Here is a 17,843-nt window from a genome sequence, read left to right on the forward strand (position 1 = left end):
GTCACTGACCAGGCATTCTTCGTCGTGTGAAGTCCTTCCTCGGCACTACTAAGCTACTCACCACTTACAAAGCTTTCATCTGTAGCTTGATGGAATACTGCTCTCCTCTCTGGGCTGGTGCTCCTGCCTCACACCTAGCTCAGCTCTATGCTGTTGAATCCAAAGCTTTTAGAATCATTACTATCTCCCCCGATGAAGCTGATTCTGAGGGCCTTTCACTCTCTCACGGCAGGCAGGTTGGTGGTCTTTCTGTCTTCTACCGACTCCTCTCTGGCCTAGCTCCCCCAGCTCTGTCTGTGCTCTGTCCCCCAAATATTCCTGCAGGACGCACAAGATCTGCAATCAACCCTCTTCCGGTGAAATCTGCCAAAATCAAGACTCACTGCTCTTCTTCACTCTTTCACTCCTGTTTTCTCCTGCCTTTGGAACAAACTCCCACAGTTTCTTCAATCACACTCATCGCTCCAGATCTTCAAACCAGCTGTTTACCACCATCTCATATCTTCCCCCATCCAAAACCTTGATCTTTTCTACCCTCGTTAATCCACTCCAAACCCACCTCCTTCAAACTCTCTGTTTTCTTTCCTGAAAGTCCTTGTGTCCTTGGTTATCTTGGTTATCCCGTCTACCCTGCCCCAGCCCTCTGCCTTCCACAGATCTCCTGAGGTCCCTGGTCCCTACTGTTGTTATGCTTCCCTCTCTCTCCCCCTCTTGCTTCCCGCTCCCTTTATAATATGTTGTATGTTTTAGCTCTTATATGAGCCTCAACAAAGTATACAAAAAATATGAGGTTGTTGGTTTGTCGCGCATTCCATTGTTGGATTATATATGTAAGTTATTAGATATACCGGTTCTTAGTTGGGTTGAAAACCTGTTGTTGGATATTTGGGAAGATTCACGAAATTGTTTTTTCAAGGACTTTCTTGGTTTTTTGAAGTTTTATGTTAGTACTCTGACAAAATTACCACCGGTAGAAGAAAAGAGGATATTTAAGTTGACTGATTAGTTGTAATCAGCAAATGATTAAAACAAATGGAAGATAATTATTTATCGTTGGATAAATAGTTTTAATTTTTGTTTTTTATAGGATTAATTTTGCTTTCATTTTAATATGCAATACTCGTTTGTCAGGCAGTGTTTATAATGTTGGGGTTTTGTAATTGTCGTTTACCAAATGCAATTCTGTTGCTGCTATTTTCTCAAGCAATGCATTTTACACGCCATTTGTTGCACTTCGAATTAAACCCTTTGCATTTACAGATCAATAATTATCAGCCCAAAGTAGTTCACAGATAAACAAATAAATTCCAGGGATAATGGCTCTGTATGCAGAAAAGCTTCCTACATGTAATTGAAAGGAATAAAAAAAAAAGCAGAAAATAACTTGTTAATTTATCCCTTCCACCAAGAACAGAGCAATGGACAACTCCATTATGATTTACAAGTATTTAAGCTGTTTCTGGAATTCAATATTTTATTTGGTTATTTTATTGGGCTAGGTATAGTCTGAAACTCAAAGTGCATATTAGTGGTGTTGCGGAGATGGAGAACAGGGAAAAGGGATGGAGGTGGAGAATAGGAAATATATTTTCTACATGTTGTAATCCTCTTTTGCAATAAAGCTTTTGGACATGCTGTGACTGTTCTCAGACTTCATTACTATGTGTGTCTGAGATCTTCTCAGATCTAAAATGTTCCAAATGATCCAAAATGTTTCATTACATTATTGAAATAAACATAAATGAAAATTTCGCATGTGGAAAAAGTAAGTACACCCCTACATTTACCACGACTTCAAATACCTAAAATTAGAATCAGGTGCACCAGTTCAGGTGCAAATGATTAGAACATCGTTCGAGAGGATCTTGGAGGAACCTGTCTTATTTAAACCTCAGACATTTAGTTTGGTTTGCTCTTTGTTGTTGAAGTGTGCGGCGTCACCATACCGAGATCAAAAGAGCTCTCTGAGGCCTTCAGAAAGAAGGTTATAGATGCCTACGAGTCTGGGGAGCGATTAAGAAAGATCTCCAAACAATTTGAAATCAATCATTCGACTGTCCGGAAGATCATCTACAAGTGGAGAAGATTCCAAACAACTGCCAACTTGTTCAGGCCAGGCCGCCCCAGCAAGTTCAGCCCGAGAGCAGACCGCAAGTTTCTGAAAGAAGTCTCGAAGAACCCCAGAATGTCATCATGGGACCTACAGGTAGCTCTTGCCACTGTTGATGCCATTTCATCTCTTTCAAATATTCCCCCATGCCCCTCCCCTCCACATCTTCCGCATAACCCATCCCTTTCAAATCTTCCCCCTTGCCCCTCCCCTCCAAAACTTCCCCATCACCCATCCCTCTCAAATCTCCCCCCTTGCCCCTTCCCTCCTAAACTCCCCCCACACCCCTCCCCTCCGAGTCTCTCCCTCGCTCCTCCCCTCCGAGACTCCCCTCTCACCCCTCCTCCTCAAAGCGTCCTCCCCGCTTTTTCCCCCTTCCAACTTTCACCTTCATCTCCCCCAACCTTCTGCCTCGCTCTTCCCCCTCCTCAAATAACACCTCACTGTGCCTCACCCAATCACCATCAAACCTTTTGTCCACCCCATTCTTCCCTTTCTCCATGCTATTCTGAAATATCTGACAAACCTTCAACAGCTCTCCCTACCTCTTTCTCCTCTTCCACATATTACCCTACCCCCCCCCCCCCCCCGTTCTGTATCCGATGCTCCCCCTTCCTCTTCATTAACTGTATGGACCTCAAACATCCGGGGCCTTCGCTCAAACTTGAATGATCTCTTCCTACAGGTTGCTTATGACAAACCAGACGTGATCTGCTTCACAGAAACTTTCCTCCTTCATGATGTCTCTGATTCCTTGGTATCTCTCCCAGGTTACTCCCTCCTCCGGTATGATAGACCTGAGCCTCGTCCTGGAGGTGGGGTTGCTATCTTTATAAAAAAAAAACTCTCTTCCTCACTCGCCCTGCACTGCCCTCTCTCCACCTCACCCCCAGGAATACCTTTGGCTACGGCTTCCACTTCGCTCCCACCTTTTGTGCATATGTGTGTTGTACCGTCCACCAAACAGTGATGACTCCATCTACATCTCGCTGTCTGATAATATGGACCAACTTCTATCTACCCATCCCAACTCTCTCTTCCTCATATGTGGTGATTTCAATTGTCACCATGCCAGTTGGCTGGGTGTGGGTTTCTCTCTCACTAGCCATGGCTCTTCAGCAAAGGACTTCTGCGACTCACTGGGACTGACACAATCTGTCAATTTCCCGACCCAGATCTCAGTCAACGGAGCATTTTCTCTTCTGGACTTGGTTATGACTAATTTCCCTGAAAATGTCTGCTGCTCTTCTTCTGCCCCAATCGGCTCATCTGATCATGTGCTTGTTAAAGTGGACATCTCTCTGACCATTCTCAGAGAGCCTCCTCAGCGTCGACGAGTCTGGCATTTCCTTCAGGCCAACTGGTACGGTCTTCAAGCAGCCATCAATCATCTGGACTGGTCTCCCATCTCTACCGCCTCTGACATCAACTCATCCTGGGAATTCTTCCAAAGTAAATTGCTCTCTCTCATGCACAGATTTATCCCATCTCGTCTTCAGTTGTCATACCCTTCCTCCCGTCCATGGTACACGGAATCTTGTGGTGAGGCTGTTGCCCAGAAACAACTTGCTTTTGTCTCCTGGAAAGCAAATCCAACGGAAGGAAATCTCATTTCTTTCACAAAGCCCGAAACAAGTGTGTGTCCACCCTCAGTAGAGCCAGGAAACAATATCTCTCCGTTCTCAAGACCGAACTCTCTTATCTGTCTCCCTCTTCCAAATTCTGGTGGCGTCTGGTCAAATCTGTTTCTGGTGTTTGTTCCCCCTCCATCCCCTCCCTCACCTCAAACGGCAACACGGCTGACTTCGCACGTGAAAAAGCTGAATGCCTCAACTCTGTGTTTGCCTCTAAATCTTGTGTCCCAAACCCATCCCTCTCTGTATCCACCGTTCCCAGATGTACCCAGCTGCTCCTGGACTCTGTGTCCTTTCTTCCTGACAAGGTGGAAAAGTTTCTGTCAACCCTCGACTCTGATTCTGCAACTGGACCTGACGGCATCAGCCCACGGGTCCTAAAATCCTGTTCTTCCACTCTTTCACTCCCTCTCTCTGTTCTCTTCACCCTCTCTTTTGCTCAAGGTCATCTGCCATCTGCTTGGCAATGAGCCAACATCACCGCTTTGCACAAAAAGGTGCAAAAACAGATCCTAGCAACTACAGACCAATCAGCCTTCTCCCAATTATCAGCAAAGTCATGGAATCCATCATTGCTTCAGATATGAAATCTTTCCTCTTCTCCAATGGCTTGATCTCTGATCATCAATTTGGTTTCAGACCTGGTCAATCTACTCTGGACATGCTGCTTCTGCTTTCTCAACAATGGATGGAGGTCCTCAATGCCAAACAGGAAATTAGAGCTGTCTCCCTTGATGACATATCACATGCCTTCGATACGGTCTGGCACCCCGCTCTGCTCACCAAACTCTCCTCCTTTGGTATCCATGGAAATCTCCACGCATGGCTGGCAGACTTCCTCTCTAGTCGTAGTCAACGTGTGGCCCTGAATGGGTTTCTCTCATCTCCTCTTCCTGTTCAGGCTGGAGTTCCCCAAGGCAGTGTTCTGGGCCCTGTGCTTTTTCTGGTCTTCATCAATGATCTCCCTGACTCTCTTAAAAATCCTCTCTATCTCTTTGCTGATGACTCTACTCTCTGTCACTCCATTCCTCATCCCTCAGATCGGCAGTCTGCAGCCTCCTCACTCTCTGCAGACCTGGACAAAATCACAGACTGGGCAAACAAGTGGAACATGTCTTTCAATCCTGACAAATCTCACACTCTTACGATGTCTCTCCGAAAAGACTGACTGGACAACCCTCCCATCCACTTTCTGAATAATCCTTTCAAAGAAGTTCTGTCACTCAAGCTTTTGGGTCTCACTATCTGCCATGATCTTTCCTGGGAAAACCACATTTCAAATCTGGCCTCCAAAGCCAGTCGCCGACTGGGCATCCTCCGTCATGCGAAGTCCTTCCTTGGCACACCTGAGCTCCTCACCACATACAAGGCTTTCATCCGCAGCTCAATTGAATACTGCTCTCCCCTCTGGGCTGGTGCTCCTGCCTCACACAAAGCTCGTCTTCACGCTGTTGAAACGAAAGCGTTCAGAATCATTGGAATCTCCCGCAATGAAGCTAACTCCAAGGGCCTTTCACTCACTCACCGCAGGCAGGTTGGTCTTCTACCGACTTTCCGTCTTCTACCGACTCCTCTCTGGCCTTGCCCCCCCCCCCCCAGCTCTCTCTGGGCTCTGTCCCCCAAATATTCCTACAGGTCACACAAGATCTGCCTGCAACCCTCTTATGGTTAAACTGCCAAAATCAAGACTCTCTGCTCACCTTCACTCCTTCATTCCTCTTTTCTCCCACCTCTGGAACAAACTCCCTCACTCTCTTCAATCCCACTCCACCCTCGAGGTCTTTAAAACAGCTGTTCACCACCATCTCTTATCTTCCCCCATCCAAAACCTTGATCTTTTCTACCCCCGCTAATTTAACCCCAAATCCATTTTTTTGAAATACCAACTTTTGTCCTGGAAGTCCTTGGTGTCCTTGTGTTTTATACTTCTCTCCCCCCCCCCCCCCTTCCCACGCCTCCTCCCCCCAAGCTCTCTCCCTCCCACACATCTCCCTGCTCTCAAATGTTGTGTTTGTGTGCTTCCCCTTCTCTCCCCATCTTGTCTTCCGCTCCCTCTTTTTATAAATTTTGTTTGTCTAGTTGATTTGTTTGTGATATAAATGTTAGCTCTTTCACGAGCCTCGATTCAGTATACAAAAAAAAAAGAAAAAAAAGTGCATGAGTCTACCATTAGAAAGAGGCTGCACAAATTTGATCTACATGGGAGGTGTGCCAGGAGGAAACCTTTGCTGTCCAGAAAGAACATCAGGGCAAGACTAAAGTTTGCCAATGAACACCGAGGCAAAGACCAGCACTTCTGGAACAATGTGCTCTGGACCGATGAGTCAAAGGTAGAGCTATTTGGCCACAGTACCAGAAGACATGTTTGGCGAAAGCCAAAGACAGCATTTGACCACAAGAACCTGATACCAGCTGTAAAGCATGGTGGTGGAAATATTATGGTTTGGGGCAGCTTTGCTGCATCAGGGCCTGGGCAGCTCACCATCATAGAATCCACTAAGAATTCTTCATTGTACCAGAGGGTGCTTGAGGATAATGTGAGGCCATCTGTCAGAAAGTTGAAGCTCAACCGAAGGTGGACCTTGCAACATGACAATGACCCTATTATAGCCGAGGTTATGACAATGACCCGAGGTTATTTCTGCCAAAGGTGGAAATACCACCTATTATAGCCAAGGGTGTACTTACTTTTTCCACATGCGAAATTTGCATTTATGTTTATTTAAATTATACAATGGACTACCAAATGTAAATGTTTCATGATATTTGTTATATTATATCACCTTTATCTATCAATATTGTTGAAATGAAGATCAAATAGCTGTATGTTGAAATATGTTGAAAAAGTCAAAACATTACATGGGGTGTACTTACTTTTTCACATCACTGTGTGTGTCACCTTCAGGTGTGTGTTTGTGTCACGTGATAAAGAAAGATGTCTGTCTGTGTGTGTCACCATTTTTCTCAGAGATGGCTGAACGGATCTTCGTCAAACTTTCAGAGGTTCATCAGTGAGTGCCTCTGAGTGTTTTAGGCCAAAAAAAAAAACTATGAAAAAAAAAGATCGTTTTTTTGGAGTAAAAAAAAAACAAAAACCGCTCGATAGTGCCTATGCCATTTGAAATTAAAAACAGTTATATACAAGTACACATTCGCATAAATAAATACAAAACAATCACCAGATTTGAATACAAATAAATCAAACAATTCCGGAAGTGTACGAATTTGGTAGTACGGCTTCTTGTTCTTCCTGATCGGCATCACCCACCAGCATAGATATGAACCCCCTTCCTCTCCTGCCTCCCCCCTCCCTCCCCCCCCTTCCCCACCTCTAACCCCAGACGGAAGCCTCTCCTCAGTGAAAGACACATGAAAGCCCGCTTGGAGTTTGCAAAAAAGCACCTAAAGGACTCCGACTGAGAAACAAGATTCTGTGGTCTGAAGAAACCAAGATTGAACTGTTTGGCTTCTGTCTGGCCACTCTGCCATAAAGCTCAGATCGGTGGAGTGTTGCAGTGATGGTTGTCCTTCTGGAAGTTTCTCCCATCTCCACACAGGATCTCTGGAGCTCAGCCAGAGTGACCATCGGGTTCTTGGTCACCTCTCTTACCAAGGCCCTTCTCTCCCGATTGCTCAGTTTGGCCGGGCGGCCAGCTCTAGGAAGAGTCCTGGTTGTTCCAAACTTCTTCCATTTAAGAATTATGGAGGCCACTGTGCTCTTGGGAACCTTCAATGCAGCAGAAATTTTTGTAGGCTTCCCCAGATCTGTGCCTCGACACAATCCTGTCTCTGAGCTCCGCAGGCAGTTCCTTCGACCTCATGGCTTGGGTTTTGATCTGATATGCATTGTCAGCTGTGAGACCTTATATAGACAGGTGTGTGCCTTTCCAAATCATGTCCAATCAATTGAATTTACCACAGGTGGACTCCAATCAAGGTGTAGAAACATCTCAAAGATGATCAAGAAAAATGGGAGGCACCCGAGCTAAATTTCAAGTGTCATAGCAAAGGGTATGAATACTTATGTAAATGTGATATTTCCGTTTTAGTCAGGTTCACTTTGTTAACAAATAAAATTTCTTTCAAAATTTTGGGATTAGCAAACCTGTACATCTTTGGAATCATCAGAGCATGGAGAATCTGAAAATCAATGTTGGCATTTGCACAGACACCTGCATGGCCGCCATTTTGGATTTTGAAAATGGCCGCCATAAAATACATATTTTGCGCGATCTCGGCTTCTAGTCAACCTAGAGACTTAATTAAATATGCTAATCCTATGTTTTCTGGGTCAAGGAATCCAATAAAGGCCTCAAAATAGTGCTCAGTGTTATAGAAAAGCAACAAACAGAGGTAATTGAAAACCATTGTCTTTATATTTGTGATATAACTGTATTACATAATACATGATATTGCAAGTCCTTTGAAGTTATAGGTTGTTATAGGAAGTTATAGGTAGTATCAGATTGAACTATAAGTCCTATACACAGGATCTATTAGGTCTATACAGTTCAGGAATATGCTTTTACAGATCTTCATCACTGTCCTGAGGGTCATTTTCGCAAAGGTGTCTTCGCAAATGTAAACATTAATTTTTGGATTCCTCATGCTCTGAATATTCCAAAAATGTATAGTTTTGCTAATCTACCAAAATTTTGAACGATAAAACATAGTGAACCTGACTATTTTTTCTTTTTAATAAATTTGCAAAACTTTCTAAAATCCTGTTTTCTCTTTGTCATTATGGGGTATTGAATGTAGATTGATGAGGGAAGAAATGAATTTAAACGATTTCAGCATAAGGCTGCAATATAACAAAATGTGAAAAAAGTGAAGGGGTCTGAATACTTTCTGAATGCACTGTATACCTCAATCGTTCAACTTTCCAATTGACAGAGACATATAGCATGACACATGAACTCAAAAGCACACGGCTTGGGCCCAGAAACATGAGGGCTGAGGAGAGAACCGAAATTAAACAATACTAAAGCTTGACATTAAAACCCTTGAAACCACATCATACTTTGTTCCATCGATGTCCGACATATTTATGCACTGAATTATAATGAAATAATACCTTGTTGCCTCATTTTTCCTGGGCTCTAAAGACGAGTTGCCATTCTCCCGTTCAAAGACGTGTGGCGAATGAATAAAAGGCGTTAGGCCCACTTTCAAACATGGTCTAAATAATCACACACGTACATTACAAAGTATTCCAATACATAACTCTGGCCTTGACAAACACATATTGTGGTAACAAAGTGTTCAAACTAATGTATATCGATACAAATCAGTGGTAATATAGAGCACTATTTCCTGATCTCGTATGTACACAAAGTTGCGATGTTGCGATGCGGTCCCATCGATATATATATATATATCGATGTGCGGTCCTCGCCAAGAACGACGTACTGTATGACCGGAAATGCGTCAGAAATAAATCAAGACATCAGTTGATTAAATTTAACATTACCAGTTGCAGTACAAAGAAAATGAAAATATATCATATAATGAGGCTATAATTAACAACCACTAACGGCTACGATGTTGTCATTTACAGGGGAGGCAGGAGAGCATTCGCCATCTTGGTGCTTGCTTATGCCCGTGTGCTCGACTTTAGGCCTCCGGATTGAAATACTTTTGTGCCATTGCCTTTTTGTTCGCTTTTAATTACCGGATGAATTCATACGTTGGTGTTGCCTGCGTTACTTACACTGTTACCTTAGCATGTCATGCAAAGCAGGGCTTCTACCTGAATAGCTTCGTAAGCAAGGCAAATCTTTTATAGAAAACCTGTGGATGGAGGTGGGGGATGGAGGAGAGGATCATACTTTACATGCAATAAAGCAATATTACTACTGTAGAAAACCATGAAACGTCACGAAATGTGACGTGTCATGGGGATTGTTTGATCTCAGAAAAGGCATCCTTGGTGCAATCAAAAAGTTCATCGTAATTAGTTATTAAAAAGCTCGGCTCATAGCAAGGGGTCTTAAGGACCATGAGAGTGTAACGGGGTCTTGAGTGTCTGAAGTGGTTTAAGGTTATTGAGGGTCTAATGGTGTTTTTAATGGTCTTGAGGGGTTTAAGTATCAAGGATCTTGAGTCTTTTGATTCAAAAAGTTTCTGCTGTCGTAGAATAATTAGTGTGTGTGTGTGTGTGTGTGTGTGTGTGTGTGTGTGTGTGTGTGTGTGTGTGTGTGTGTGTGTACGCATGTGTTGAAAGACAAATTAAGGGGTGGGGGTCAGAGGGCGAACATGAAAACGAAGTGTGAGGACTGAACAAACAGACTTCACAATCATGGCACAGGTGTCCCATGCAATCACTGATCCATCACAGCTACCTCCCATCGTTTGCAATAACCATGTACCCCTCTATCTCCAATCCTTTTAGGTCCCTATCTAAGGTCCTACCCAATCCTACATACAAAACGTCATAATCGTCAAGTGTTTCTATTATGTTCTCATGGATGTCCTCTGTGATCAAGCATTTATTATGGAAGAACTTCAAAGCCACAATGTACAAGCAGTGTACTATATCCTCTACTCAGCTGTTAGTGGGGGGGCCAATGTAGCAGATTGAAATGCCCGGTGAAATTGCTTGTTAATTTTTGGACACTGGTTGGGCTGTCTTTAGGGATGATATAAGTTCTAGAAAAAATATGTCTCCAATTGTTTCAAGTTCTTTATGGCGGCCATTTTGGATTTTCAAAATGGCGGATGTCGAAAACGTAAAATTCCATTATCTTGGCTTCTAAATGACCTAGAGTTTCGATTCTGGTGTCCAGTTGTACATTTTTGGGGATAGAGAATTGAATGAAACCTTCTTTAATAACCTACAAGGGATAAAAATAGGTTTTTATGGCACAGCCGAACCAGTGTCCAAAATCTAACTTAATGCACATCTATCTTAATTGTTATTTGTTATTTGTATGTTCCAGATTCGTGACCCTGAGCTATGATGGAGCCAAAAAGCAAGAAAACCAAGAAAGAAACTGATTTCACACTTTGCATTCAGTGCCAGGATCCCCAAGGTGCACTAGTGACTGAGCCAGCACTGGGCTCATATGCAAAGTTTCTCCAGTTCATCCAGGAGAGGGCACGATATGGTGATGCCGACTTCAAACAGATCAGCGAACGATTAAGCTGTTTCACTGCCACTGACTTGAGGAACAATAAAGCAAAGTGGCACCGGGCATGTTATGGATCTACATGCAACACTGCTCACCTGGAGCGTGCTAGAGTTCGCCACCAGAAAGCCTGCGAACATGGCGACACCCAGCATCTTCATAAGAGGTGTGGACGTCCTTCTTCTGCACCTGCCGCTGCAAGTACCTCAGGTTCTACGCAAGACGAGACTCTTCGCTTCACACGTTCATCATCAACTCCATTCAACAGAGACCTTTGTTTCTTCTGTCAAGAGGTCACTAAGGAAAGTGTACATGTTGTATGCACGTTCAACGCAGGTAAACAGCTGAAGAAAGCTGTTGAAGAAGGCAGCAACCACAAGTGGAAAGTTCAGCTGAGTGCTGCCATCAGTGCACATGATGCTCATGCGATCGACGTCAAGTATCATCTCCCATGCTGGGTGCAGAATGTCCAACGTGCTCCCAAGAGTGGGACATCAAGTGATGACAAAGAACACATACTGCAAGAAACTAATGTTATCAAAATAGCCGCAGACATTGAGTTTGTCAGCCTTGTTCGCTCTCTACTCCAAGCTGGTGAAATTCTCAACATGTCTGACCTGAAGTCGGTTTACTCCAGGATTCTTGACAATAATGGTGTGCACAATGTCCCATCACCTACTACCCAAGGCATGAAGGAGAAAATCAACTCTCACATTGATGACGTTCACTTCATGAGAGGAAAGAAGCCAAGAGTCCACTGTTCAAGTTTGTGCGACGCTACATGCGGATGATAATGCTGATATACACATTCATCCGTGCCACCCGTGATGGACAATTTGAGCTTCACCTGTCTTCACTGGATGAGATGTGCATATACTTCTTTGCACATGACAAACAGAAATATGCCAGGCTGACTCCCCGGTACCTTGCAGAGATGAAGGCCCTGAAGATGACAGATCCAGGGATCTACCAAGAGTTCATGGATGGGAACTTCAGTGTCCATAAGAATGAAATCCCCTTCTGTGCTGTAGGTGTGGACCATGCACTGGAGCACATCAACAGGATCATGAAGGTGACAGGGGGTATTGTGGGCATTACCCAGAATGCCAGTGCCCGCGAAAGGTTCTTTCTGACAGCACCAGAGCTGAGTAGGCTTGCTGAAGAAGCCCGTCAGATGGCTGGCTCACAATCAGCTACACGCAAGGAGCACCACGACCTATCAACCACAGTCTGGGCTCGGCAGGAAGACAGCATTCGTCGACTGAAGAATGTGATCAGAGAGTCCATGAATCTCATGACGCATGAGGGTGAAGACCTGACGACTATCATCACCAAGGTGGTGATGCCAGCTGAAGTACAGAAGGATGTCTGCAACCAAGATGAGATTGGTCAGAAAGCGTATAACACGTTTGTTGCAGAGCGCATCAACACAAATGAAATCAACCTTTGGGCCAGAATGGGAAAGGTCAAACTGAAGATGTGGAAGAGTGCCAGGAAAGCTGTGAAGCACAAACTGGCAGACAAGGTTGTAGAGCTGAAAGACGACAGGTCACTGTTTGCGCGCATGCTGATCGTGGCCCGCTCACGACCAGAGATCAACTTGAAGGATGCCATAGGTCAATATGAATTCACCGCGCTTCCACGAACCCTCTTTGCAATGGCTGGGACACTACTACCATGCACAGACAAAAGCAAGCTCATGGGCATCCTAGAAGATCTACCCAAGAAGTCAACTGGCACTGGTCAGCAGCCAGACGACGACAATCCTGAACATACTCCACCCCCTCCCAAGAAGGTGACTGTCATAGACGGCATGGCATTAGTGCAAGCAATGGGTAAGCCACAATGGGTCAAAACATGTGCCCAGTGGGCTGGCCATTTCAATGCAACACTGGTCTGCAAGACCAACGGGTATGATGAAGTCCACCTCGTGTTTGACCGATATGATCTGCCAAATTCACTGAAAGAGGCCACACGGGAGAGGCGCCAAGGTGGCAAGCCGCCCACTGCTTACCACGTTCAAGACAGCACCCCGATTGGGAAACTGACAGCAAAACAGTTCCTGTCGCACACCAACACCAAAGATGAGCTAACTGTCTATCTGGCAAAGAAAGCTCTGTGTCACTTTGAGGGGACTACCAAGGTCTTCATCGTCACTTCAAGGCAGGATGTCTTCTCCAACTGCATGGATGTACAGCATCTCCGTAGCTCCCAGGAGGAGGCTGATACGAGGATCTTTCTTCACAGTCTAGATGCCGTCCGAAGAGGTGCAACACAGCTGTACATTCAGTCACCTGATACTGATGTATTCATCCTAGCACTCCACCGGTACCATGAACTATGCAAAGACACATACTTCATCACGGGTGTGGGGAACAAGAAGAGGCAAATCTCACTGGAACCAATAGTACATGAACTTGGTGTCAGGAAGGCTGCAGCCCTACCAGGATTCCATGCATTCACGGGAGCAGACCAGACTGGTCGGTTTGCCGGCAAGGGAAAGCTCACATGTTGGCAAGCCCTCAATAGGTGCTCTGTTGAGGTGGTATCTGCGTTTCATGACCTTGGGGCCTCTGAGGAGCTGAGAGCTGACACAGAAAGTGACATTGAGGCATTTGTATGCCAGCTGTATGAGCCTCGTACTACAGTTGTGGATGTGGGCAAGCTGAGGTGGAGACTGTTTACCAAGAAACAGCTAGAGGCACAGAAGCTGCCACCAACACGGGGAGCTTTACATGAAGCCATTGCTCGTGCACATTTCCAGGCCATGGTGTGGCATCAGGCTGATGTACCGGACCCCCAGCTTCCACAACCAACAGAACATGGATGGAGAGCAGAAGGAGATCAGCTGGTGCCCATCACAACCAAGGACCCTCCAGCCCCAGCTGCCATCACACATCTAATCAAATGTAACTGCAAGAAGACCCAATGCATGTCTCACTGCTCATGCAGGTCTCAGCATCTCAACTGTTCTGAGATGTGTATGTGTGGGGCAGATGAAGAGGTGTGTGGTAACACGGGTCAGGAGCGCCCCATGGGAATCGATAACACTGATGATGAGGAGGATGGAGATCCTTCAATGTAACAATGAACACTGCCAACTAAAAATATTGCACAAAGACATTATAAGTGTACATTTGAACACTAAAGTCCAGCCTTTATGTGATTTAGAAGTGAAAATGATGGAAAAAAATATATATATGTGTTGGCATAAGTGCGTGAAAATCCAAGATGGCTGCCATAAGAACCCTTTTGATCATATGTAGGTGTATAAATGTGTGTTTATTGGATTAAGTATCCGCAAATATGTACATTTGGACACCAAAATTAACACTCTAGGTCATTTAGAAGCCAAGATAATGACAATTTCGGTTTTCAACAAACGCCATTTTGATAATCCAAAATGGCCGCTACAAAGAACTTGAAAAAAATGGAGACATATTTTTTCTACAACTTCTATCATCCCTAAAGACAACCCAACCAGTGTCCACAAATTAACATTTGAATTCAACGGGAAAACATTGGCCCCCCCACTATGTGGGACTGAGTATCCTCTACTGAGTCCCACAACACTGTCTTGCTCTTGATGGCTTCTCTCAAATTTCTCTGATTTCGTTATTCTCCATTTTCCAAATATTGAATTGATCGACTCACGTTGACATCATACAAACATAAACAAAAGGCTGTTTATATAAATGAAATTCATCCATGAGTACTTTGATCTTTGAAATTGTTTGAATGCAAACATGTGAAAAAGGTCAGGCACTATATAAACTTTGTGAATGACCCTTGTATTCCTATGTGCAGATATTTGGTATTTGCTGCAAAGTCCATAAGGTAAACGTTTATTGCATTTCATTTAACTTTCCCTCGTGCGTGCTGATTGAATTTACTTGGTTCATTGTCTTTACCCAAAGTCAAAACATCAAAGGCTGCAAAACATAATTGGTATTGACAGCACAGTGTCGTCGTCCAACAAGACGCCCTTCATGAATAATACAATTATACTCTTGAGATAATGGATCTTTTGACTGATTTCCATATTATTTTCCCCATTCCTGCCTTCCTTCCAATGCTTGAGATAATGGATCTTTTGACCGATTTCCATATTATTTTCCCCATTCCTGCCTTCCTTCCAATGGTTGGGATTTTTTTTTTTTTTTTTTTTTTTTTTTTTGTATACAAGATCGAGGCTCGTGAAAGAGCGAACATTAATCACACAGAAAGACAAACCGACACATAAAACATATAACATCGGGAGCGGTAGACAAGATGGGGAGAGAGGGGGAAGGACACAAACACAACATTTGAGAGCAGGGACCGAGAGACATGGAGACATCGAGAGATCTGAGAGAGGGCGAGGGCTTTGGGGGGGGGGGGGCATGGGAAGGGGGCGGTGGGAGAGGTATAAAACATATGGACACTGCCAGGACTTCCAGGAAAGAAGTTGGAATTTCAAACAAGGTGGATCTGGGGTGAATTAGCGGGGGTAGAAAAGATCAAGGTTTTGGATGGGGGAAGATAAGAGATGGTGGTGAACAGCTGTTTTAAAGACCTGGAGGGAGGAGTGGGATTGAAGGGAGTGAGGGAGTTTGTTCCAGAGGCGGGAGAAAAGAGGAATGAAAGAGTGAAGGTGAGCAGAGAGCCGAGATTTCGGCAGTTTAACCATCAGAGGGTTGCTGGCAGATCTTGTGCGACCTGTAGGAATATTTGGGGGACAGAGCACAGAGAGAGCTGGGGGTGCAAGGCCGGAGAGGAGTCGGTAGAAGACAGAAAGACCACCTACCTGCCTGCGGTGAGTGAGTGAAAGGCCCTCAGAGATAGCTTCATCGCGGGAGATTCCAATAATTCTGAAAGCTTTGGTTTCAACAGCGTGAAGCCGAGCTAGGTGTGAGGCAGGAGCACCGGCCCATAGGGGAGAACAGTATTCCATTGAGCTGCGGATGAAAGCCTTGTATGTGGTGAGGAGCTCAGGTGTGCCGAGGAAGGACTTCGCACGACGGAGGATGCCCAGTCGGCGACTGGCTTTGGAGGCCAGCTTGGAAATGTGGTTTTCCCAAGAAAGATCATGGCAGATAGTGAGACCCAAAATCTTGAGCGACAGAACTTCTTGGAGAGGATTGTTGACAAAGTAGATGGGAGGGTTGTCCAGTCGATCTTTTCGGAGAGACATAGTAAGAGTGTGAGATTTGTCAGGATTGAAAGACATGTTCCACTTGTGCGTGCTATGAAAGACGTGCTAGATAATGGATCTTTTGACCGATTTCCATATTATTTCCCACATTCCTGCCTTCCTTCCAATGCTTGGGATAATGGATCTTTTGACTGATTTCCATATTATTTTCCCCATTCCTGCCTTCCTTCCAATGCTTGGGATAATGGATCTTTTGACTGATTTCCATAAAATTTTCCCCATTCCTGCCTTCCTTCCAATGCTTGGGATAATGGATCTTTTGACTGATTTCCGTATTATTTTCCCCATTCCTGCCTTCCTTCCAATGCTTGGGATAATGGATCTTTTGACTGATTTCCGTATTATTTCCCCATTCCTGCCTTCCTTCCAATGCTTGGGATAATGGATCTTTTGACCGATTTCCATATTATTTTCCCCATTCCTGCCTTCCTTCCAATGCTTGGGATAATGGATCTTTTGACTGATTTCCGTATTATTTTCCCCATTCCTGCCTTCCTTCCAATGCTTGGGATAATGGATCTTTTGACCGATTTCCATATTATTTTCCCCATTCCTGCCTTCCTTCCAATGCTTGGGATAATGGATCTTTTGAATGATTTCCATATTATTTTCCCCATTCCTGCCTTCCTTCCAATGCTTGGTATAATGGATCTTTTGACTGATTTCCGTATTATTTTCCCCATTCCTGCCTTCCTTCCAATGCTTGGGATAATGGATCTTTTGACTGATTTCCATATTATTTTTCCCATTCCTGCCTTCCTTCCAATGCTTGGGATAATGGATCTTTTGACTGATTTCCATATTATTTTCCACATTCCTGCCTTCCTTCCAATGCTTGGGATAATGGATCTTTTGACCGATTTCCATATTATTTTCCCCATTCCTGCCTTCCTTCCAATGCTTGGGATAATGGATCTTTTGACTGATTTCCATATTATTTTCCCCATTCCTGCCTTCCTTCCAATGCTTGGGATAATGGATCTTTTGACCGATTTCCATATTATTTCCCACATTCCTGCCTTCCTTCCAATGCTTGGGATAATGGATCTTTTGACCGATTTCCATATTATTTTCCCCATTCCTGCCTTCCTTCCAATGCTTGGTATAATGGATCTTTTGACTGATTTCCGTATTATTTTCCCCATTCCTGCCTTCCTTCCAATGCTTGGGATAATGGATCTTTTGACCGATTTCCATATTATTTTCCCCATTCCTGCCTTCCTTCCAATGCTTGGGATAATGGATCTTTTGAATGATTTCCATATTATTTTCCCCATTCCTGCCTTCCTTCCAATGCTTGGTATAATGGATCTTTTGACTGATTTCCGTATTATTTTCCCCATTCCTGCCTTCCTTCCAATGCTTGGGATAATGGATCTTTTGACTGATTTCCATATTATTTTTCCCATTCCTGCCTTCCTTCCAATGCTTGGGATAATGGATCTTTTGACTGATTTCCATATTATTTTCCACATTCCTGCCTTCCTTCCAATGCTTGGGATAATGGATCTTTTGACCGATTTCCATATTATTTTCCCCATTCCTGCCTTCCTTCCAATGCTTGGGATAATGGATCTTTTGACTGATTTCCATATTATTTTCCCCATTCCTGCCTTCCTTCCAATGCTTGGGATAATGGATCTTTTGACCGATTTCCATATTATTTTCCCCATTCCTGCCTTCCTTCCAATGCTTGGGATAATGGATCTTTTGACCGATTTCCATATTATTTTCCCCATTCCTGCCTTCCTTCCAATGCTTGGGATAATGGATCT

General features: G+C 44.2%; 1 protein-coding gene across 1 annotated transcript in view; it reads left to right on the forward strand.

Annotated features, from left to right (window-relative positions):
• LOC144893281 (uncharacterized) overlaps window positions 1–10,713 on the forward strand; it is a 1,021,022-nt gene extending 1,010,309 nt beyond the window's left edge. Inside the window, exon 2 of the mRNA XM_078783319.1 lies at window positions 10,686–10,713. Coding sequence (XP_078639445.1) covers window positions 10,686–10,706 — 21 coding nt within the window. The 3' untranslated portion in view covers window positions 10,707–10,713. The remainder of the gene's footprint in view (window positions 1–10,685) is intronic.
• Window positions 10,714–17,843: the final 7,130 nt, after the last annotated feature.

The sequence above is a fragment of the Myxine glutinosa genome, chromosome 8 (assembly GCF_964187855.1).
Source record: "Myxine glutinosa chromosome 8, kmMyxGlut1.1, whole genome shotgun sequence".
Lineage (NCBI taxonomy): Eukaryota > Metazoa > Chordata > Myxini > Myxiniformes > Myxinidae > Myxine > Myxine glutinosa.